At 40.9% G+C, this 24,682-nt stretch overlaps 2 protein-coding genes, 5 non-coding genes and 1 pseudogene across 7 annotated transcripts in view; 5 read left to right on the plus strand and 3 right to left on the minus strand.

Moving 5' to 3' along the window:
- Nucleotides 1–24,682, minus strand: part of LOC144213358 (uncharacterized) — a 150,885-nt gene that overhangs the window by 29,204 nt on the left and 96,999 nt on the right. The gene's annotated exons all lie outside the window — the stretch shown is intronic.
- trnal-uag (transfer RNA leucine (anticodon UAG)) lies at nucleotides 140–221 on the minus strand. The gene has a single exon. It is a non-coding gene; the product is annotated as a tRNA-Leu (tRNA).
- LOC144213352 (uncharacterized) lies at nucleotides 730–7,740 on the plus strand. Its single transcript, XM_077741773.1, has 2 exons — nucleotides 730–1,136; nucleotides 3,993–7,740. The coding sequence occupies exons 1-2, from the start codon at nucleotides 1,013–1,015 to the stop codon at nucleotides 6,092–6,094; spliced, it is 2,226 nt and encodes a 741-aa protein (XP_077597899.1). The 5' UTR covers nucleotides 730–1,012; the 3' UTR covers nucleotides 6,095–7,740.
- LOC144213924 (uncharacterized) overlaps nucleotides 9,367–24,682 on the plus strand; it is a 38,693-nt pseudogene continuing 23,377 nt past the window's right edge.
- trnai-aau (transfer RNA isoleucine (anticodon AAU)) lies at nucleotides 11,596–11,669 on the plus strand. The gene has a single exon. It is a non-coding gene; the product is annotated as a tRNA-Ile (tRNA).
- Nucleotides 14,107–14,180, plus strand: trnai-aau (transfer RNA isoleucine (anticodon AAU)). Its single transcript has one exon. It is a non-coding gene; the product is annotated as a tRNA-Ile (tRNA).
- On the minus strand, nucleotides 15,821–15,986 carry LOC144214001 (U1 spliceosomal RNA). Its single transcript, XR_013330212.1, has one exon. It is a non-coding gene; the product is annotated as a U1 spliceosomal RNA (small nuclear RNA).
- Nucleotides 21,620–21,691, plus strand: trnak-cuu (transfer RNA lysine (anticodon CUU)). The gene has a single exon. It is a non-coding gene; the product is annotated as a tRNA-Lys (tRNA).

The raw sequence follows: 24,682 nt of genomic DNA on the forward strand, positions 1-24,682 counted from the left end.
GTGATGTGCAAACATGATACTCATTTTCATCTGTTTCGGACTCAGCTCTCTCACCCATTGTTTCACATTTTGCCATCCAGGTTAGAGAAGGGCATGAAGAAATTGGATCAAAGCAACCATTCAGGGCAGAATGAATTATTGGCAGTGGTGGGATTTGAACCCACGCCTCCTGAGAGACTGGAGCCTAATTCCAGCGCCTTAGACCGCTCGGCCACACTACCCTTGGAAATACATGTTGTGCATGCATAAATTGTAATTGAACCTTAAACAACCTTATATTTAAATATTGAAACATGTAATTTATTACTTGAAATAAGATTAAACACAATGTATCATTTAAAGCTCGGCCACACTACCCTTGGAAATACATGTTGTGCATGCATAAATTGTAATTGAACCTTAAACAACCTTATATTTAAATATTGAAACATGTAATTTGTTACTTGCAATAAGATTAAACACAATGTATCATTTAAAGCAAATGTTCTTAAAATTACCTAACTTTTTCTCAAAATGTAGCTTTTCGATTTAGTGTCACGGCTAGCTAGACTCGAACTGGACTTCGAGCTGCTCTCTTCACCCTGTGGCATTAGGAGACCAAATTTAACATTATCACCCCCTCTGTTTAAAATCTGAATTGAGAACCTGGTGTGAGGTACTGAGACAGTAGAGGGCGTTAATGCTACAGTGTACGTTGGCTGCCTCCAACCGTAAAACCTAAAGAGCAAGAAGGGGTGGGGTGTTCATTTTTCTGCATGGCTAGGATTTTAACTTTTTGTTTGTGCGCCTCTTGTTTCTCCTCAATTTGATTGAACTTAAATGAAACTAAACCTCGACAACATGCTCAAAATTAAATAGTTTTCGGAATCGGAGGCCAGTCCGTTTTTCTTCAATCCGTTTTGGGAGTCGTACTTTAGCCTAGCCTAGCTGGCAGCTAACAAAGGAACACGTCGTCTGCATCAGCACGTCGTCAAGCGAACACAAAAAAAGTTTGGAAAAATTGCCTGCGAGAATGAAGCCGGTTGCGGAAAAGTTTCAGATGGAACTTAATAGCGTGCAAGAGGATCCCTCATGTCATCAACATTCTATTGTTAGCAAAATGATGCAAGCTAAAGTTGTTCTACACAAACTCGAAGGTACGTTCACTTTAGTCATTATTGCATAATAGACCAATTTGTACTTTATGTTACACGATTAATATTTCATGATGAAATATTTAACGGGGTGGGCAATGTTGTTTCTGATCGTGACTTTATTGAATGAATCGAAGCATGACAGCGCTTAGCATTATTAGTAGAACTGAGAACGTGCTACAATGATAAACCACTAGATGTCGCCAGCTGCTCAATATTCATGCCTTTAATCTGCAACATCTTCCTTTAGATTACTGTTCTCATACCTGTCAACTTGTACGTTTTATACGTATGTTATACGTTTTCTTACCATTTCAAATCATGTACGCCGTACATCGACTTTTGTACGGGGAAATACAAAAAAAATCGCCAATATTTATGACAACCCATCTCAAGGAGACCGTTTTGGCTAAAATCTAGATAGTTTCGTAGGCTGGTAGCCAACAACGCTACTGTCATCGATCGTTACTATTGTCACGGTATACCAGCGAAAATTATCCTCAATCGTATGTATTGTTTTAGAGGTGGGTACGGCAATATCGGTAAAAGATGACATGCACATGCGTAGATATACATGGGGTAAATATCGTGGAAACACGCTTGGATGAGCCACATAGTAAAAAATGAGTTACTGCGCGTAAACATACGTCGTACGGTGTGTGTACAGTTTTTGGGGGGTTTGTACGGGGAATCATAATCATTTATAAGGGCAGTTAACGGCAGAGGTTGACAGGTATGTGTTCTGTAACTTTAAAGTAACCTTGTATTCAGATAAAACATTGCTGCCCACCAAGATGTATTGTTCTGAACATGAAATATTCTTGTACAGTGGTACCTCAACCTACGACATGCTCGTGGTACGATGAAAATTTAGATCGAATAGTCCGCCCGCGATCTGATCAAAGTGTCGAGATGCGATCAAGCCAGGTGGCTATGACATGAGCGGCTGTTTACCATTGTAGCGCAGTCTTTTTTGGAACAACACACAGGAAGTCTTCCAAAAGATGGGGAACTTCTTTAGACTGTGACCGAGGTAGAGAATATGCAGAGTCACTTTCCAAGCTTATCCACACAGTTCCTCAGAAGTGTGGAGCTGAAGACAAGAGTAGGAGAGTAGAACTCCTCGACTCCGTTTCTGGCCTGGTAATTATGAAGCCCATGATGGAATGATTGGTCAGAGGTGTTGCTTCTTCTCCCGCCACTTTTGTCCTGCGCCGAATATCCACCGGTATTGAAGTGTTGCTCCTTTTGCTGCGTATTGTAACAGCTAGTCCCATGTGTATGAGAGCGTAGGCATGGCTGAATGGTTCCAAAAAATAAGTAGCAGAAAGAATCCAGGCTAACATAACAAGGAAAGTTGTAAAAACATTAAAGTATAAAGTACAAAGTAAAGTAAAAAGGAATGTATTAAGAAATATTAAAATGTCATGAAAAAAGATAGAAGGGCTGTAAAACCTGAAAGACATGAGTAAGCAGAGCTACCTCCACCGGCAGCCGGTGTGAAAGGCGCCATCTTGGAAAAAAATAAAGATGAACAAAACAACGAGAGCAACGATCAAACAATGATCTCAAAGTTGCGGCCCGAAGGACAAGCCTGGCCCACTACCACTCCGTGGTGCGACCTGCGAAAGTAGTTCAACATTTAATGCTAAAATTCAAATGCAGCTTATAAATAAATAGAATATTAACTATCCTTAGAGATATTCACTGCATCAATCCGCACAGACATTGAGGTATGGTCCTCCAAGGCAAGAGCGCTTCACTTCATAGAACTACCAGTACCATCAGAGGAGGGGATCGACACCACCTTCGAAGGCAAGAAGGCCGAATACTTGAATCTGGCAGCCAAGTGCCAGAAAATTGTCTGGAAATGCACCATCTAACCCAGTGCTTCTCAAATAGTGGGGCGCGCCCCCGGGGGGCGCGGTGCGATACCTGGGGGGGGGGCGTGTAACCCTGGGGAACAGGATTTTATTTGGCCGTACTAGTATAAAGTGTAATTGCGCATCCACAACAGTAGCTGGCAGTGGCGCTCTCATTGTTACTTCTGTCATGTTTGTGAGAGTGCAACATTTCACATGTACCTATAACACTTTTATAAAACGATTTTGTTTATAGTCACGGTGGGAAGTGGGGGGGGGGGCGAATAGTTTTCTTCTTGCTAGGGGGGGCCTAACAGAAAATAATTGAGAAGCACTGATCTAACCAGTCGAGATTTGCTGCTGAGGCTACGTTGGGCTTCTCCCCCTGTTTTTGATCCCTTCATTCATTCATTTTCTGACATGCTAAATCTTGTTATGGGGGTGCATGAGCCTATCCCGGCTGCCTTCAAGCCAGAGGCGAGGAACACCCTGAATCGGTGGCCAGCCAATCGCAGAGCACGAGGAGAAAAACAACCATTCACGCTCACACTCGTACCTAGGGGAAATTGAGTGTCCAATCAGACTTTACCTCCATTTCATTCTCATTAATCCTCCAAATAATAACAGACCTGCTATTTAATAAAAGTCAATGCTTTTTAATGTCTCCCTTTTGGTGAAAGCATTTTTATTAAATTAAAATCTAAAACATAAAAGAGAATGTTTACAACAAAAGGGCTTCAAAAAAGATTAGACTAATTTTAAGGAGCTACATTACCAGTGGAGAAACTTTTCTGACCAATAGTGCCTTACTTTGAAAAATGCAACTATAAACAGTTTTCAATTCATGTTGCTGTTGACGAGAATATTACAGTAGTAAGTACTGCATTGAGACAAAATGTATGGCGCCCTCTTCCCTTTGGTTTCATTTCTGGGAACAAGAAATTCAGTCATTTTATAATTAGAAAATGGTTAATCAATTATGTTTGTGTCCTTGCAGGTTTCAGAAATGATCTTAGTGCTGATGGGCAAGAGTCTGTTGACCTTGAAGGGGAAGTTGAGCTCCCCCAAATCAAAGAGGAGAAGCTACAGTTCTCTCAGCAACAAATGGGAGACGAGCAACTTCCAATCAAAAGGGAGGAAGATGATTTCACCTGTTCACTTGGTGAGTTACTGAAGAAGAAAGATGTTCTGGGTGTTGCCAGTGGAGGGGCGGAGCCTGCAAACACCAAAACAGGGCCCCCAATTAAAGAGGAGGAGCCAGAGTTCCCTCTAAAACAAATAGAAGAGCAACTTCCAATAAAAAAGGAGGAAGATCATTTCACCTGGTCACCAGGTGAGTCCGTTAAAAGGGATTATCTGGGTGTGGCCAGTGAAGGGGCGGAGCCTGCAAACGCCTCAGCATGGCCCCAAATTAAAGAGAAGCCAGAGTTCCCTCAACAGTGTAAAAGAGAAGACCAATCTCCAATCAAAAACGAATGTGTCAAATGTTCAACTGATGAGCCTTTCAAGAGTGAAGATGATCTGGGCGTGGCCAATAGAGGGGTGGAGCTTCTGAACGGCAGCTCAACAAAAGGACGGCGAGCAGAAAATGTAATTTCTCCTTTATCAGATGGCAACAATTTGCTTGATGATGATGATGAAGATGTTTTGAAAAATCCCAGCGGTGACGAACTCTGCAAGTGCTTTCAGTGTGGGAAAACCTTTGGGAGAAAGTCTTCCTTGAAAATACACACAAGAACCCACACGGGTGAAAAACCATTTTCATGTTCAGTTTGTGGTCAAAGATTCACAGTGAAGACAAGATTAATTAGCCATGCAAGAACACACACAGGTGAAAAACCATTTTCGTGTTCAGTTTGTGGTCAACGATTCACACAGAAGGGAAGCTTAGATATTCATGCAAGATTACACACTGGTGAAAAAACATTTTCATGTTCAGTTTGCAGTAAAGCCTTTTCTACAAAAGAAAGCTTAAAAAGGCACACAAGAACCCACACTGGTGAAAAACCATTTTCATGTTCAGTTTGTGGTCAAAGATTCACAGTTAAGGCAAACTTAAAAAAACACACAAGAACCCACACTGGTGAAAAACCATTTCCGTGTTCAGTTTGTGGTCAAAGATTCACAGTTAAGGCAAACTTAAAAAACCACACAAGAACCCACACTGGTGAAAAACCATTTTCGTGTTCAGTTTGTGGTCAAAGATTCACAGTTAAGGCAAACTTAAAAAAACACACAAGAACCCACACTGGTGAAAAACCATTTTCGTGTTCAGTTTGTGGTGAAAGATTCACACAGAAGGGAAACTTAAATAGACACGTAATAACCCACACTGGTGAAAACCCATTTTTGTGTTCAGTTTGCAGTAAAGCCTTTTCTACAAAAGGAAACTTAAAAAGGCACACAAGAACCCACACAGGTGAAAAAACATTTTCATGTTCAGTTTGTAGTCAAAGATTCACAGAGAAGGCAAAATTAATTAGCCATGCAAGAACACACACAGGTGAAAAACAATTTTCATGCTCAGTTTGTGGTCAACGATTCACACAGAAGGGAAGTTTAGATATTCATGCAAGATCACACACTGGTGAAAAAACATTTTCGTGTTCTGTTTGTGGTCAGACATTTGCACGGAAGGATAAATTAGAAGGACACACAAGAACCCACACTGGTGAAAAACCATTTTCATGTTCAGTTTGCAGTAATGCCTTTTCTACAAAAGAAAACTTAAAAAGGCACACAAGAACCCACACAGGTGAAAAACCATTTTCATGTTCAGTTTGTGGTCAAGGATTCACACAGAATGGAATCTTAAAAAAACACTTAATAACCCACACTGGTGAAAAACCATTTTCGTGTTCAGTTTGTGGTCAACGATTCACACAGAAGGGAAGCTTAAAAACCCACACAAGAACACACACAGGTGAAAAACCATTTTCATGTTCAGCTTGTGGTGAAAGATTCACACAGAAGGGATGCTTAAATAGACACGTAGTAACCCATACTGGTGAAAAAACATTTTTGTGTTCAGTTTGCAGTAAAGCCTTTTCTACTAAAGAAAACTTAAAACGGCACACAAGAAGCCACACAGGTAAATAAACATTTTCATGTTCAGTTTGTGGTCAAAGATTCACAGAGAAGAAAAGCTTAAAAAAACACATAATAACCCACACTGGTGAAAAAACATTTTCATGTTCAGTTTGTGGTCAAGGATTCACACAGAAGGGAAGCTTAAAAAGACACGTAGTAACCCACACTGGTGAAAAAACATTTTCGTGCTCAATTTGTGGTTGACGATTCATACACAGGGAAAGCTTAAAAGCCCACCTAAGAACCCACACTGGTGAAAAAACATTTTCGTGCTCAATTTGTGGTCGACGATTCATACACAGGGAAAGCTTAAAAGCCCACCTAAGAACCCACACTGGTGAAAAGCCATTTTCATGTTCAGTTTGTAGTAAATCATTTTCTCAACAGCAAAACTTAAAAAGGCACATGAGTACACACAGGTAAAAAGCCATTTTCCTGCTCAGTTTGTGGTCGGACATTTTCCCAAAAGAGAAGCTTAGAAGAACACTTATTAACCCACACTGGAGAACAATGTTTTCCTGCTCAGTCTGTGACCACAGATGCGCTACAACAGCCCAATTAAAAAGCTGCCCAATTCAAAAACCTTTTCCAGGCGCTGTTAAAGTTCCAACATTTTCACATAAGGGAACCCAAAAAGAAGACTCAACAACCCTCACATGAGAAAAGCCCTTTTTTGCTCAATTTGTGGCAGGAATATCTTAAAAACATAATTGCCCACATCGGTCAGAAACCCCTTTCCTGCTCAGCTGCTTGCCGGAGATTTAGTTGTAAGGATTGACTTAAAAGATGCAAATGTGTTTTGACAAGCAATAGCCAAGGACGGCTTAGCCTGTTTTATCAAATTCTGTATGAAAGATCATTGTAATCAAAGTATAATTGTATTTTGCATTCTGAAAATGTTTTTTTTAATTCAAATACAGTAATACATTAAGCTATGAGCTTACAGCGCGATCGAGCTAGTATGTCAATTTACTAATATCTCAAGTCAATGCTTCCCATGGAAATTAACAAAATACAAATCTATCGGTTTCCTTCTGAGAGAAAAAAAAAACTGAATGTAACAACGGTAAAAAAAATCTTAATTGTTAAAAATTTCCACCGACTCACAATCTGGAACCATTTGGTGTGCTCATATCTCAAATATTTCATATCTCAAGGCAAAAATTTGCTCAGAATTTTTCTCGTATCTCAAATTTTATCATATGTTGGAACGCTTGTGTGTCAAGGTATTACTGTATAAGCAAATTGAGTGTTGTTGAAGATTTTATTTACTTCACAATTCTATCCGAATTAGTAGAGCCTAAATTAGGAAATTAGAAAGTAAATAATCAATAATGCGATGTAAATAACATGGAAAATATGTCTTCACAGTAAAAGACATGCCTAAGAAATTTGAAATTTTTTATTTGCTAGGAAATCCAATGAAAAGTTGAGTGATATTCAAACATACATTTTAATGAAAATAATTTATATATTGAATCTAGGATCTGAGAAACATTAGTAAAAATATGATGTGTGAAAGACTGAATTTGCTCAAAATAAATAAGTGGTACAATGTACTTTTGTCATATTAAAAGATGAATCATGTTTTTAAACTGATTTAACGTGTAATCTTTTTGGAAGTTCCAATAAAGCTCTCTTTTTGATGAAAAATACTTTTTTGGTCTTTTTGATGACAAAATCAGCTTTCCAAATTTAAAGGTGACAAAAAATAGAAACGTTATTTGCTAAGATTTAAAACTAAGAGTAAAATGAATACATTAATTTTAACAATTTGACAAAATAATACGGTAACTTCGATATTCCAAATTCAAAGTAACACTTGGAAGGGGGATAGTTTTCTTCTGCAAAAAAACCTGACTGTTAGTAGCAAAGCATGGTTTTGATTCAATGAGTGGCAGCGAATTGTTTTGATTCAATGACCTCTGGGTTATGGCCCGAGCATGTTTCCCTTGCACTACTCTGCTTCTTCTCACTTCAGGTTTCACAAGCTGACTCAAAACTAATCAACCAAATCAATCGAACAGATATCAAAGGTGCCAGCCAGAGTATTTCTAAAGGTAATGCGATTCAGGCAAAATTGTTATAAAATGGAAAAAAAAACAAGCATAGGACATTTAAATCAAACATAATTGTCCATAATTTAAATACTGCATTTTTGCAATCTATTGAAAAAGTACAGCATAATGAGAAAGCATTGGACCTAAGATCTAAAGTTGCCTGGTTTAACCATGGGCTTCAGCACTCCCTTGGCCTGTATCTAATCAGCTAATAATCTATTTGAGTTCAGTTTACTAGGGACCCTAGAGTCAATATACAGTTCATGTTAATTTTTATTGACCTACTGAAGCGCAAGTATCTTTGGTGAGAGAGCATTTGACTGAAAATCTAAAGGTCCCTGGTTCAACCTTAGGCTTTGGCAGTCTGTTGGATTGTATCAAACCAACCAAAATCAGCCACAACTCAATTTGTGATCAATTGTCCTGTAATCAGTGTGTAAATATGCAGTCTAGGTTGGTTTTTGTTCACCTACGTGAGTCAAAGTAACTCAGATGGGACAGTACTAGCCTGAAGATCTACAGCAGTGGTGGCCAAGTCCGGCTCTCGAGAGCCCTTATCCGGTCTGTTTTCTATAACTTCCTCCACCAACAGACCTGAATCAAATAATCTGGATCCATATTAGAGCTTCTGGATATCTTGCTGATGAGTTGATCATTTGATTCACGTGTGGTAGAGGAGGGTATATGGTGAACAGACTGGATAGGGGCTCTTGAAGACCGGACTTTGCCACCTCCGATCTACAGGTCCCAGAATAAACCCCACAATTTGGCAGTTCATTGGACTGTAAACTCAACTAAAATCACGATCGCGAGTTCTCCTCAGACCAATTGAAGAAGCTTTCTGATAGGTCTGAAAATACAACTTCAGGAGCAGGTTAAGAACGAGTGGGATCAATTTAAATAGGCCGTATTACGTCCGCCTTCATCAGAATTTCAAGGCATTTGGGGGACCTGTTTCAGAAAAATGATTAGTTTTTTTATCAGATTCCGATCTTGTGAAAATGATGCGTTCAGGCCCGATTTTCGACCAATTTCGATCGGATTTTTGATCAGAAGAATATGTGAGAAAAGGTAACTTTTGCAGAATTAATCACTTTCAAGAACATTTCTCACACCAATGGCAACACTTGGAAGTGGCGTAGTTCGCCATTACATAAAGGGAACTGGTGTTAGCAGCAGAGAATGGTTTCGATCCAATGACCTCTGGGTTATGGGCCCATTATGCTTCTGCTGCGCCACTCTGCTTCCAGCTTCACACATCAAATCAAAGCAGATATTCTGATGAATCGTGGGTATTCTCACCTCCTGACGGAGCTTCTGTGGACCACCAGCTCAAGAACCTCGGTCTCGGCCGGGGACTGTCATGAGTTAGTCCTGCTATTCACAGAGTCATCCATCATGCATTTAAAAATTTCCATTCCAATGAAAAACTCGGTACGAGACATTCGGCGCCAGGATTTACAAAACAATATACCATGTTGAATTTAAGCTAATAATACCGCACAGATGAGTCATTAACTTATCGTGGTGGTGAAGTTTGTATGTCCCGGTGTTGGGGTTAATCAGTCCTAGTGATCCTTGGAGCAATGTTGTCCGGGGCCTTGTAGCCCTGGTAGGCTTACCCATGGCCAACTGGTCTGATGTGAGGGATTAGACGAAGAATGGCTCAAAGGACCTCTTATGATGGGCAACATTATTGGACGAAATCTTCCTTCGCCCGGATGCAGCTAGGAAAAAGCCTGAGCGTGAGGTTGAGAAATACCGGCTCGACATAGTTTGGCTCTGGAGTTGCCCGCGGGACGAAAGGGTCGCATCCCACCATCTTCGGGTGGGGGGACGGCACCTGATTGTTGTTTGTGTGCATGCACAAAACAGCAGTTCAGAGTTCCTACTCCTTTTGGAGGGGCTGCTGGAGAGTGCTCCTCAGGGGGACTTCAATGTTGATGTGAGACCTGGAGGGAGTGATTGGGAAGAACGTCCCCCTTGATCGAAATCCGCGTGATGTTCTATTGTTGGATTTCTGCGCTCGTAGTTGATTGACAATAATGAACACCATGTTCAAGCATAAGAGTGCCCATGTGTGCATTTGGCACCAGGACACCCGCATGTCTTGGATACTCGTGTAAAGAGAGGGACGGAGCTCTCAACCAATCACAACCTGGTGTTGAGTTGGCTCTGAAGGTGGGGGCAGATGCTAGTGCTGCCCGGGAGACTTAAACGTTTCGTTCCCCTATTAGAAGGACATTCAATTCCCACTCGCCACTCCCCGCTCGACCTCACCCGTTCAAGCTCTCCGCTCGACCTCACCCATCTGTCCCCGCATCTCCATGTCTACTGGCCCGACAGTCGCACCTGGGCCAATGCCAGCACATTGCTGTTCATTTCATTTAGGCAGAGCGCGATGGTGAAAACGCCAAAGTCGTGGGTTCGACTGCAGAACAGGCATGGCCTCCCTAGAACAAAGGTGTCTAAGTGCCATCCCAGGGAACAAATTGGGCCTGCTGCATCATTTTGTGTGGTTTGACACCCTTGTTCTAGAGCAGTGATTTTCAAACTTTTTTGGCCACCGCCCCCTTCACCGCCGGGCCAAAATGCCAACGCCCCCCTCTTTACCCCTTTCCAACGAACGAAGCTTAAATAAATAGAAGACAGGCGCCTCAGATATTATTCGCTAATTTCGTTTCTTTTAATAGACCAATGCGCAGTTCACCTCGAATCATAAAAATTGATAGCTGATGCATTAAGCCGGTCGCTGTGCGCATACGTCTGTGGTTAAGCGTTGCCGGCGCGCTATTGTGTGCTCCTCTGCGGCTGACTGGATGGTGGTGGTTTCCCCAGTCGCCTGCATCGACGATAAACTCGCGACAATTAGTGATATACGGTATATGCGCGCTGCTCGTGAGCGCTCGAGCAGACAACGTTTCTTGTTTCAATAAAGCTTGTTTTTTGTCGACTTTTTATTACAGACAATCAATTTTTCCGGTCTTTCTACAAACACCAACGTCACATTTTACTGTAATTGCTCCATCGCCCCCTTCACTATTTCAACGCCCCCCATTCGCCTGTTTATTCGTCAGCGCCCCCCTGAAAGTTCACACCGCCCCCCGGGGGGCGGTACCGCCCACTTTGAAAACCACTGTTCTAGAGTAAGTTAAGATTGCCTAAAATGATTTATAATGCTGTAACCTAACAGTTTAGCTAGCTGACATTTGCAATTACGGTCATCACACAAAATTCATGGTCACTTTGCACATGGCTGGTTAGCTCGGGTTGGTAAGATTGAGGTGCTAATAATGCCAAGGCTGTGGGTTTGACTTCCATATGGGCCATGACCTCTCCAAAGTCAGATAAAATTACCTAGTCCAACTTCTTTTGCCGTAACATAAATGTTTAGCTAGTTGACGTGTTGCATTTGCGTTATCATTCAAATACCTGGGTTGGATAGCACATGGCCCGTTAACTCAGTTGGTCAGAGTGTGGTGCTAATAACGCCAAAGTCGTGGGTTCGACTCCCACATGGGCCATGGCCTCTCTGTAGTAGTTGAAATTGCCAAACAAAACACATTTTGCCCTAACATACCATAATATCTTGTCTTGATGTTTCTTCAGTTTCTGTGATCTGGTAATTTCTCTGCTACACAAGGCAGAAGATGCCATCCGGGATGTGAAAAATCTCAGTGAGGAAATACTAGCTAGGTTTGTTCCCACCACATTTCTGTTCTTTCCAAATTCTTCAAGTTTGACTCTTTTCTTGTTGGCTCAAATAGGGAATGTTGGAGAGCGTTCCCTGAATCAACCTCGTGCTATGTCAGTCCATTGGACTTGTAAACCTGACCAATATCAGTTAATGCTCCAATAGGGATATTGTACCAGTAAGCGATGAGTCAATTTCCAGTCGTAGTTGGTTGTAGTTTCTTTCAATCAGCCGATGAAGCTCAGTTGGGAGACTATAAAACTGAAGATCTGAATGTCCCTTGTTCAATCCCAGACATCAGGCAGCACATCGGAATTTGCTCACATACCCTAATTCAGCTGGTAGTCAGTTTGAAGCCTGTTTTCTTGTAAGCCATGAGTCATTTTGCAGTCAAGTTTGATTCTTGTCACCTCAATGACCCAAATTGGCTCAGATATAGAATGTCGTGGAGCGTTCTGTTGGGGCTACTGGCCAACACTTCAATAAACACACACTGGGGCTGATAGAATGCAATTTAAATGCTGCGTCTGCAGAGGCGAGGATGCAACAATTTCAGATGCCGGAGAGGGAGACTACTCTCCAGGCTCCCCAAAGCTATCTCCCGTCAAAAATCTGCTTCAACGGTGTTTTTAATAGAGTTAAGACAAGTCATAAAAATGGGAGGCGTTAATACAAATGAAGGAGGTGGAGTACAAATGGTGTGGTGCACATTTTAACCAATAGGCGTAAATTTAATTCTATTCTAGTAACTTTTAATACATCAGAGTGCAAAAGGGTGCAAGATTAAATATAAGAATACAATTCATATTTCACACGTTCTCTGAATTGACCTCGGGCTTCGTTAGTCCATCGGACTCTCTAAACCAGAACTATATCATTTGATGCTAAAATTTGAGTATTGTACAAGTTAGCCATGAGTCAAATTGCAGTCTATTTTGGTTCCTATTCTTATCAATCTGCGGAAGTAGCTCAGTCGGGAGAACGTTGGACTGAAAATCTAACGGTTCCGGGTTTAATTCTGGGTTTTGGCGGCACATTAGACTTTACAAACCCAGCAGATTTTAGCTGGCAGTCAGTTTGAAAACGTGTCATGGGTGGTTTAGTAGTCAAGTTTGATTCTTGTCGCCTCCATGACCCGAATTGGCTCAGATAGAGAATGTTGAAAATTTACAACAATATGCGAGTAATCATGAAAGCTGTTCTGATAGTGATCCCGCTGCATCAGCATCTTCTTAAGCGTCTTTCTAGGGCTGCATTCTGGGGTGAAGGTCCAGTAAACAGTCCTTGGTGACTTGGTGACTTGTTACAATCGTGAGTTCTCCTCAGACAAATTGAAGAAGCTTTCATACAAAAATGATTTAACACACATATATAATAGTATTACTGAATACTGTCCAACACTAAGGATAAATATTTCTTTTCTCATATTTAGATGTAATTTTCGATTGTTTTCAATTTTTTCTACCTGTCTTGTTCAGTTGTTTTTTTTAAATGATACTGCATTTTTTTGTTGGTAACATGCTCTCAAGTATGTGTATGAATCTAGAAGGCAATTTCAAGAACACTATTTTCACAGCAATGGTAACTCTTGCAAGTGGGGTAGTTTGCTTCTACAAAAAAAGTACTGATTGGGTGTGCCCCGTGGGGTTAATCAGTCCCAGTGATCCTTTGACCAAAGTTGACCAGAGCCTTGTAGTCCTGGTAGGGTTACCCATGGCCAACTTGTCTGATGTGAGGGATCAGACAAAGATTGGCTCAGAGGACCTCTTATGATGAGAAACACTATTAGACGAACTCTTCCTTTGCCGGGACGCGGTTAGGAAAGATCCTGAGCGTAAGGTTGAGAAATTCCGGCTCAACTAGTTTAGTGATAATTTAGTAATAGTGCCAGCACATTGCTGTTTATCTCATTTAGGCAGAGCATGGTGCTGAAAATGCAAAGGCATGGGTTCAACCGTGGAACGGCTACAGCCTCTCTAGAACACAGGTGTTAAACAGGCAGCTGGGGAACAAATCTGGCCTCCTGCATCATTTTGTGCGGTTTGACACCCTTGCTCTAGAGTAAGTTAAGCTTGCCGAAAATGATTTATTTTGCTGTAACATAACAGTTTAGCTAGCTGAGATTTGCAATTGCGGTCATCACACAAAAATCATGGCCACTTTGCACAACTTCTTTTGTCGTAACATGTGTCTAGCTAGTACATGTCTCTAGTTAGTTGACGTGTGCATTTGCATCATCATGCAAATATCTGGATTGGGTAGCACATGGCCTGTTAACTCAGTTGGTCAGAGTGTGGTGCTAATAACACCAAGGTCGTGGGTTCAACCCCCACACAGGCCATGACCTCTGTGTATTTGTTGAATTTGCCTAACTACAACCTTTTCCCTGACACAACATATGATGTTGTCTTGATGTTTCTTCAGTTTCTGTGATCTGTTAATTTCTCTGCTCCAGAAGGCAGAAGATGCCACCCAATATGTGAATCATCTCAGTGAGGGAATACTATCTAGGTTCGTTCACACCACATTTCTGTTCTTCCCAAATTGTTGTGAAATTAAATTTGTCTTCGTACTCAAGCGGGCTGAACAGTGTTTCTCAACTTTGCTTAGCCTCCAATGAGGAAGCCTGTTGAAAATCCTAATAGGATTTGTAATATAAGACAAAGTCTCTTTGCAATGGCTTGTTTATATATTATTAGTTTTTGTAAGTATAACAACATCGTAGTCATCCTTATGACTGACATGTCAGGACAAACACCCAACTGTCTGACTGAATAATCAATCTTAGTCTTGTGATTGGATTGACATGTCAGCACAAATACTAAACTGTCCGACGCCGATCAATTACTTTTTGCCCTGCTAATGACTGAAACGTAACTGTCCAAAGTCCTACTGACAACTGTCAGTTTTGCCTGTATTTAAGACACACTCACTGGTCATTTGACAAGAGTTGCAAGAACATTGCGCTGAACAGGACTCCACCGTAAGAGCTCTCACTCTCCACTTTACAGTCTGGTAATAAACCTATTTTCTGTTTAAATTGATCTCACTCTTTCTTAGCCTGCTCCTGGAGTTGCATTTTCCTGACCTATAGCTAACACTCTCCCAACTGAGCTATTTCGGCTAATTGATAAAAATAACATCCAAATTGAACTACAAATTGACTCATGGCTTACTAGTACAATATTACAATTAGAGCATTAACTGATATTGAATTTGTTTAAAGTATTTCAACACCTTGCTGCATTGCAAGTTCTCCCAGAGAGAATGAAGGTTCATCGGACGTCTGCCACCGTCAATGGCAGCAGCCGATGGGTTAAATGAGTGTTCTTATTGATAATTTTGATATTTGATATTAATGCTCTTACATTGTCAATGCAATTACAAACTCATGGTTATAATTTTGAGAGTGAGAGATTACTTGGTTGATCGCTTTCAACAATAAACTCTCTCTCTCTGTCACATAATTGGACAGCGAGCGAACCCGTTGACCAAACGTCTAGTCGATCAAACATCCGGGGACCAAACGTCCGAGTGTCGTTTTTGTGAGACATGCCTCAGGTGTTCTATTTTCTCACAGTTGTGACACTTGGATTCTTTAAAACAGCATTCATTGGCATTGTGATTTTTTGCCTTAGATCTGTAGCATGCTTAAGTTTTGTCTGTCTTTAGCTTGTGAATTGCTCCCGTGCCGACAAGTTCACCTTTAGATCGTCTTAGCTGCTGTGTCTCTGTCAGCAGTCTCCATATTAAGTGCAATTTCAAAAGCTTTTGCAACTGTGAGTCCATTCTCAGAAAGCAATCTTCTTTGGCACATTTCAGTTTTGATTCCACTCATGAACTCGTCTCGCAGTGCTGAATCCAAAATTTGTTCCAAACTCCCAATTTGCTGCTTGTTGCTTTAGTTCTGCTACATACTGTGCCACAGTTGAATTCCTCTTTTGATTACATTTGTTAAAGCGGAAACTTACTGAGACCAATCTGAGGATAGCGCAAACGCAATCCCCCACTACCAGAAATTAAGCAGTCGAGATTCCCACATTTGGGGACTGCACAGGGGTCAGCAAAGGCAGATGTGCGATGGGTGAGCCTCGCCCTGGGCGAACCACCTTCTTGACCATGGTATCCCCCCCTGCCGGGTAAGTATGAATGCAGTACCCTCTTCTTTCGCGTGCTCGCCATCTTCGGTTCCCGGATGTTTCGTCCAAAGACGTTTAGTCACCGGGAGAGTTTACTGTTGAAACCAGCTCTCAAAATTATAATCATGAGAGGGAGTGAGTTTGTAATTGCATTGACAATATAAGAGCATTAATATATTGATATCTAATATCAAAATATCAAAATTATCAATAAGAGCACTCATTTAACACATTGGCTGCAGCCTATTATCTAAATATCTAATATCAAAATTATCATTGGACGATGTATCATTTCCATAGTGCAGCATTAAAGATATTACCACAATCTCCCATGCTATTTACGGTCAATTCTCTTTAAAAATGCAGATTTACTTCTATTAAGAAATTGTTGCAGCCATTTTTCTCGGTCCGTCCGTCCGTGATCCGCACGACGTCCAAAATGAAGATCGCCCGTGGTAACCCAGATGTAGATCTGGCGTGACATCCGGATGTCCAGTGGAAACATTTAATCCAAACATATCCGCTTTTATTTGTTTAATAAAATAAGAAATGAAACAGCATGTCACATATACACACAGACAAGACAAATTACAATTAATATACGTTTGGATGAAATAATTCTGATAATGTAGATATCTACATATTAATGCTCTTACATTGTCAATGCAATTGAAGGTTCATCAGACGTCTACCACCGCCAATGGCAGTCAATGGCACCAGCTGATGTGTTAAATATGTGCTCTTATTGATAATTTTGATATTTTTGATAGATCTGAAATACAACTTCAGGAACAGGTTAAGAAAGAGTGAGATCAATTTAATAGGGAATAGGTTTATTACCAGACTGCAGGATGGGGAAAAAGCCAGAACAGCTGTGAACCGTTCATAGTCTGTTGTCCTTGCAACTCTCTCTTCGAATGAACAGTGTGTCAGTCTTTATATAGGAAGACAGATTAATGTTTCTAAGACAGCGATGTCGGACAGTTTATTTATACAAAATTTAGGGCTAATATGGTTAGATATTTGCAGGACTAAGTTGTATGCAAACACAATATTTTTATAGCTCTCACACAAACTGCCGCAGCCGCAATCTTATATTGCATGACTCGAGCAAACAGTTACAAAACGAGTTGGCCACATCGCACAATACAAGCAAACAATTGCAAACCCTGTAAGCCAGCCTAACTTACATATATACACACACACATACACACAGATACAAATACATTAATTTTTAACAGCCCTTACCGTCTGCTGTGCCTCCTCTCTCCGGTGGGGTTCGTTCTTCAAACGGGCCGCAATCTACTGAAACTGCCCCCTCTTTCAAAGTAAGAGTAGCTGACGTCAGTAAGTCTCGGCTTTCAGTCCACCGCGGTCCGAGAAATTCAGAAATGAATCCCGGTGTTTTCAGCACCAGATAATGTGAGATCTAATCCATATACATTCAAAACCTTCGGATCAGATGAAGCACACAGTCAGTCGAGATGAGATTTCACAGACTTCAACTAAAGTAGGGGGTCAGAGTAGCCAGCGCTGGGAGATGTGTCCATTCCCCAGCCTGACCAGTTCGAATCCCTAGCTACTACCCCCAACAGTTAAGCTAGTTTTATTAACAAAGGGTCATGTGACCTAGATACAATTTTTAGGCGGGAAGAGGTGAACAAAGAAATGGGCGTGTCATTGTATATGACGCGCCCCTAACTCATAGGTGTCATGATGGAAATTTCCACTAGGCTTTGCAAAATTCTATCCTAGTAACTACACTGAATAAAAGAGAAAAGAATACATTTTATACTCCACAACCTGTCCACCAATAATATGTTTAGTGGGACGTCGGGCAAAATACAAAATGACCTGATCACTGCTATTGCTGAAGTAATGTGATAGGTTCATTAATAATTACCCTTCTGATGTAATTATCAATCACTGCAGGCAGACATCTTATTCAATTATTGACATTTAATTAAATAGATTGCATCATGGATAAGGACCTCAAGGGAAAATACAGCAAAGCAACAAGACTTCCCCTTGTCTTCAACAGTATCCTCTCGAACAGTAAATCACGTACGGCTTTAAGGCCATGAATCAAAACAATTACAAGGTTGTTGATTAATTCATAATGCATAAGCTGTAACTATAATAACAATCAAGGTATTCTAACAATAACAAAACAGGAGACAAAAAACCAACAACATTTGGATTAAAACAAGCATGCCTTCATTTGACCTAACAATCATATAACAATTACATAAAGAAGACCGAAGTGCGTCACGAGGTATGTCCACTATGCTGGAAATGGCAGATATCTGTCTTTGTTATTAGCCCGTTGCTGGATAAACAATCCTTGAAAGAAGTCCACGTGAGAGAGGACCAGCCGATTGTAAATGACCTCAAGTAATTTCGGAATGATAGGAAGAATGACTTAACAAAGAAATGGATTATTACACATATGTATAATAGTAATACAGAATAAACCCAACATAATGAGTGAAGAGATCAAAAGGGAAGTTGATAAAGCACCGTTTCTCACTGTTATGGTGGATGAGATGACAGACGACAGACGCGAGTAACGCTGTGCAGCTCGCACTAGTTCTGCATTATGTCACGGGCAGAGGGGTCACGGAGCGGTTCGTCAGATTTGAAAATGTTACCAGTGGGAATCAAGCCAACGACATTGCAGTATCATCCAATTTTTGGTGGAAAATGAATGCCTGGGTAAAGTTGTGGCAGTGTTATGACGGTGCAGCGGTCATGTCTTCTAGATGACGCTCCTTGACACCTCTGCCCGTGACAAAAAGCACAAGCAGTGCGAGCTGAGCTGCGTTACTCACATCTGCCGTCTCAGCGACCATAACAGTGACAAATTGTGCTTCATCAACTCCTCTCTCTATCTCTTCCCTCATCACTTCAGCAATAGCAGTGATAAGGTCATTTTGTATTTTGCCCAACGTCCCACTAGACATTATTAGTGGACAGGTGGCAATGTAAATCTGTATAATTTCCTGTTTGGGGATGCAGCACTTTCATCGTGTCCCTGAAATGAAAGTTCCTGCTTACCCCCCAAAAATGACAGTCTATTAGTTATTTTAAAATGTCTCTATTTTACCTTACCTTTTCGTTGTGTGCTCATCGGAGCACGTGAGCCAGGGGTAGCGTTCGTAGTTAGCGAACTGAAAGTAGCGGACAAACCTCTTCCCTGGTTGTAACAGGCTTGCGCTTCGGAGTTGACCACCCTTTCTTAATGATGTCCATTTTTATCTGGAAAAGGACTTTGTCTGCAAATCTGCAACCAAATCCATTTGTTTTCTTCCGTCGGCCATTTTGGATGGAGTTTGCGATCTCTGGCTGGCTGACTTTGGCTTTGGTCTGCCTATTCTATCACTAGCCAATCTTAATTGGTGAAAGTGATGACGTTTCCCTACGACTGCGAGAAGGCAATGACGTATTCCTACGCCTTCGAGAAGGTCTTGGTGTCATCAAATTGATTTTTGATTGGTTAAAGCATGTCTTGTCGACACTTGTTTAATGCAGCAGAGCCTGCAGAACTGATTGAGGCCTTGAGGCAGATTTCTGACACTGACAACAAAAAATGGCAGAAATGTGATTGGTTAAATGCATCAATATGAAAACACACCTGAGAGCAGTGCAACCAGGGGGAAAGCAATAAAAGGAAGCTGACAGACGATTTGGAAGTATTCATGGACAAAATATAATATATGATTCAGATATTTCTTAGGCTAGCAGAGAAGGCCTTGAAGGCCCTGATGGGACACCACTGAGTAATGCCTTGACATACAAGTGTTCCAACATATGAGAAATTTGAGAAACGAGGAAAATTCTGAGCATTTTTTTTTGCCTTGAAATACGAGACAAATTTGAGGTATGAGCATACCAGATGGTTCTCAATTGTGAGTCGGTGGATAAAAAAATTACCACTAATTTCAGACATGAAGTTACTGTATTTTCACATCTGTAGAAAGAAAAGAATATTTCATATATTAATTTGTCAAATTGTTCAAATTATTGTATTCATTTTTGTTGGGGCTACTGGCCAACACTTAAATAAACTCAAACACAGGAACACACACTGAGGCAGATGGAATGAAAGTTAAAGGCCGCGTCTGCAGAGGCGGGGGAGTGGACCATCCTGAAGCCCGAGAGTGTGACTACTCTCCAAGCTCCTCGAAGCTGTCTCCCGCCGAAAAGCTGCTTCAACGGTGGTTTTATTAGAGAAAAGACAAGTCATAAAAATGGGAGGCGTAAATACAAATGAAGGAAGTGGAGTGCAGAAGGTGTAGTGCACATTTTAACCATTCGGTGTAAGTTAAATTCTATTCTAGTAACTTTTAATACATCATAGTGAAAACGGTGCAAGACTAAATATAAGAATACAAATATATTTCACAATGATTAACTATGTTTTTACAATATCGGAAATCCACAAAAACCCACACAGGTGAAAGACCATTTTCCTGCTCAGTCTGTTGTCAAAAATTCAGTTGCCAAAAACCTTAAAATCACACAAAAGAACCTAGACAGGTTAGACATATTTTCTTTGTCAGTTTGTAGTTAAAAATTCACTTGAAAGGTCAATTTAAAGCATCACAGAACGAATCCACACACAGGAAAAAAAAAAACCTTTTCCCTGCCCAGTCCGTGGTTAAACATTCAATCACAACAAAACCTTAAAAAAACACAAATTCTCACAGTTGTATAAAACAAAAAAATCCTTCTACTCGATTTGTAAAGTAACATTAGCTATTAGCTAAAGTGCCAGTTTAAATTTGACATGGTATCTTGATTTTGTTAATTGCGCCGCCGAACGTCTTGTATTCGTTTTTCATTGAAATTGAAGTTTTTAACGGCAAAATGGTTGAACTCACCATGGATGTGACAGTCCACAGTCGAGACCGAGGTGCTTGTGCTGGTGGTCCTCAGAAGCTCTGGCAGCAGGTGGGAATCATCACGTGCCTCTGTATGTCTGCTTGGATTAGTCTGATTGATTAGATTTGTGAGTTAGCTTGTCATGGTATTGATAGGTTCATTACACTTTAATATAATTTTCAAACACTGCAGGCAGATATCTGATTCAATTATTGACATTTAATTAAATAGGCATCTATGATAAACAATTAATAATAGTAATTTCTCGTACAGCTTTAAAGCCATAAATCAAAACAATTACAAGGTTATTGATTAATCCAACATGCGTGAGCAAAAACAACATCTGAACTTATAATAACAATGAAGGTTTTTAACAATAATAAAAAGAGGAAACTAAAAACAAACTTCATTTGAATTTAAACAATCACGCCTTAACACGGCATAACAATTCCATGAAGAAGCGAGAAGGGCGTCCTGATGTAGGAACACTATGCGAGTGTTCCTGGAAGTGATTGATATCCATCTGCTGGTATCAAGAGTCCTTGACGGCTCTTCGCTGCAAACCCAGATCAACAGTCTTCGGAGCCCCGGTCTGGGTGAGACGTCAGGACAACAGTCCTTGGCGCGAGGACTCAGTGACTTGATACGACCCCGAGTTCTCTTCAGACAATTTAAAGAAGCTTTCATATAAAAATGATTGAATGCACACATATATAATATAATTATCAAATAAACCCAACAGGTGGCGACGCGAAGAAGCAGAGTGGCGCAGCGGAAGCGTGCTGGGCCCTTAACCCAGAGGTCAATGGATCGAAACCATTCTCTGCTACTCACAGTCACTTGCTTTTTTGCAGAAGCAAAATACCTCACTTTCAAGTGTTGCAGTTGCTGTGAAAAACTGATCTTTATAATTATTAATTCTTAAAATTAATAACTCACTTCACATTTTTCTTAAGGATACCCACCGATCAAAAATCGTATAAGAATTTAACGGAAATCGGACCCAATGCGTCATTTTCAGAGTATGGGAATCGGGTATAAGCTAAATTTTTTGATTCAATGAATGACATTTGGGGCAGCCTTGTGGTGCGGTTAGCCCCACAGTTCTGGGTTCAAGACCAGGTCGGTCCAACTGTATGGAGTTAGCATGTTATCCCCTGCGTGGGTTTCTTCCGGGTACTCCGGTCTCCTCCCACATTGGACATTCTAAATTGCCACTAAGTGTAAGCGTCATTAGTTGCCATTGACAGGGAGAGATGTTCAGTCCAGTTTGACTGCAATCCCTCCGGTCAAATTGGATTGGATGCCTGTCGTCGTCAATGGGAGTGCTCTGGTAGATACTGAGTTAAGATAGCAAGTCACAAGCATGTCCATAAAGGTCAGGCTAAACAGATCTGACACATTTGTAGGTTTTAAAATAATGAAAACAAGCTCTGGCTCATTGGTCTTGTGTTAAAATTCTTGCTTAGGGTGAGAGAGGTCCTGGGTCCAACTCCTGGATGAGACATAACTTTGTCGAATTGTGATCTATTATGGGGGTTGATATGTCACATGCTTCACCTGAGAAAAAAAGTGTTGAATTGTCATATATGGTGGGGTGGTATGGGACATTAGCCATCTGAGAAAAAAATTGTCATGGTATGAGTATGTCTGGCTCGAGTATGTCTGGCTCGTTGGTCTAGTTGTATGATTCTCACTTCGGGGTTGTGAGACGCCCCGGGTCCAACTCCAGGACGAGCCTTGGTTTTATTGAATTATGATATATGATGGGGTGATATGGGACATTAACCATCCAAGAAAAAAAAGTGTCAGTTTAAGAGCACCTCTAACTCGTTGGCCAATACCTCAATAAACTCGAACATTTTAAGACACACTGAGGCAGATAGAATGAAAGTTAAGGCTGCGTCTGCAGAGGCGGGGATGCAACAATTCAGAGTCCGGAGAGTGTGACTACTCTCCAGGCTCCCCTTTTCCGCCGAAAAGCTTCTTCAACGGTGTTTTTAATAGAGATAAGACAAGTCATAAAAATGGGAGGCGTTAATACAAATGAAGGAGGTGGAGTACAAAACGTGTTGGGCACATTTTAACCAATAGGTGTAAATTGAATTCTATTCTAGTAACTTTTAATACATCAGAGTGCAAAAGGGTGCAAGATTAAATATAAGAATACAATTTATATTCCACATTAGCCACCTAAGGAAAAAAGTGTCACCGTATGGGCACCCTTGGCACGTCTGTCACATTGACTTTAGAAATTTGACAGATAGGCCGGGTGAGCACAAGAAACGATACATATAAAAAACTGCATCCTTTAACAGTACATATGAAACATTAACAGAAAAAAGGACTAAAGTATTAACATACTCATCACTCTTCATTAAAGTAAAAAGTATAAAGTACAAGGTAAAGTAAAAAGGAATGTAATAAGAAATATTCAAATGTAATTTAAAAAAAGATAGAGGGGCTGTAAAACACGAAAAACAAAAAGAGTGGACAGACCTACTGCCACAGGCGAATTATTCGATCGAAATGTTTGTCATAAGACGTATCATAAGGTTTGACTGCACAGTGTTTAACATGTGAGAAAGAAGGTTACGTTTAGAAATGTTAATTTACTTTTGATGTGTATGCCTGAATGTATGAGTCTTGGGTAAAGCACATGGAATAGTAAGCCATGAGTCAATTTTCAATTCAAGTTGGTTGTTCATTTTACAAACAAGCCGTAGTAGCTCAGTTGGGAGAGCATTCGACTAAAGGTCCCTGGTTCAACCTCCGGTGTCGGAATCACATCGGACTTTGCAAACCCAACCTAATTCAGCTGGCAGTCAGTTTGAAAATGGTTTCCTTGTAAGCCACTTTGCAGTCAAGGTAGATTCTTATCACCTCCTTAACCCAAATAGGCTCAGACACAGATTGTTGAAAATTTACGACAATATGCGAATAATCATAAAGGTTGTTCAAACGGTGATCCCGCTGCATCAGCATCTTCTTAAACGTCCTTCTAGGTCTGCATTCTGGGGTGAAGGTCCCGTAAACAGTCCTTGGGACAAGGACTTGGTGACTTGTTACAATCTTGAGTTCTCCTCAGACAAATTGAAGAAGCTTTCATACAAGAATGTTTAAACACATATAATAGTATTAATAATACTGTCCAACACTAAGGATAATAACTTCTTTTCTCATATTTAGATGTAATTTTCGATTGTTTACATTTTTTTTACCTGTCTTGTTCAGTTGTTTTTTTAAAATGATACTGCATTGCTGGAGAGTGCTCCTTAGGGGGACTCCATGTTCTGCTGGGGGACTTCAATGTTGATGTGAGAACTGGAGGGATTGATTGGGAAGAACGTCGATCGAAACCCGAGTGGTGTTCTATTGTTGAATTTCTGCGCTCGTAGTGGATTGATAAATGAACACCATGTTCAAGCATAAGGATGTCCGTATGTGCATTTGGCAACAGGACACCCGCATGTTTTGGATACTCGGTAAAGAGAGGGACGGAGCTCTTAACCAATCACAACCTGGTGGTGACTTTGCTCCAAAGGTGGGGGCAGATGCCAGTGCAACCCGGGAGACCTAAAGGTTTCGGTCCCCTATTAAAAGGACCTCCAATGCCCACTTGCTGCTCTCTGCTTGACCTCACCCGTCCGTCCACGCATCTCTGTGCTGACTGGCCTGACAGTCGCACCCGGCCCAATCCCGGCACATTGCTGTTCATCTCATTTAGGCAGAGCGTGGTGCTGCAAATGCCAAAGGCGTGGGTTCAACCATGGAACGGCTACAGCCTCTCTAGAACACAGGTGTCAAAGAGGCAGCCCGG

Source organism: Stigmatopora nigra, chromosome 20, assembly GCF_051989575.1.
Source record: "Stigmatopora nigra isolate UIUO_SnigA chromosome 20, RoL_Snig_1.1, whole genome shotgun sequence".
Taxonomy (NCBI): Eukaryota; Metazoa; Chordata; class Actinopteri; order Syngnathiformes; family Syngnathidae; genus Stigmatopora; species Stigmatopora nigra.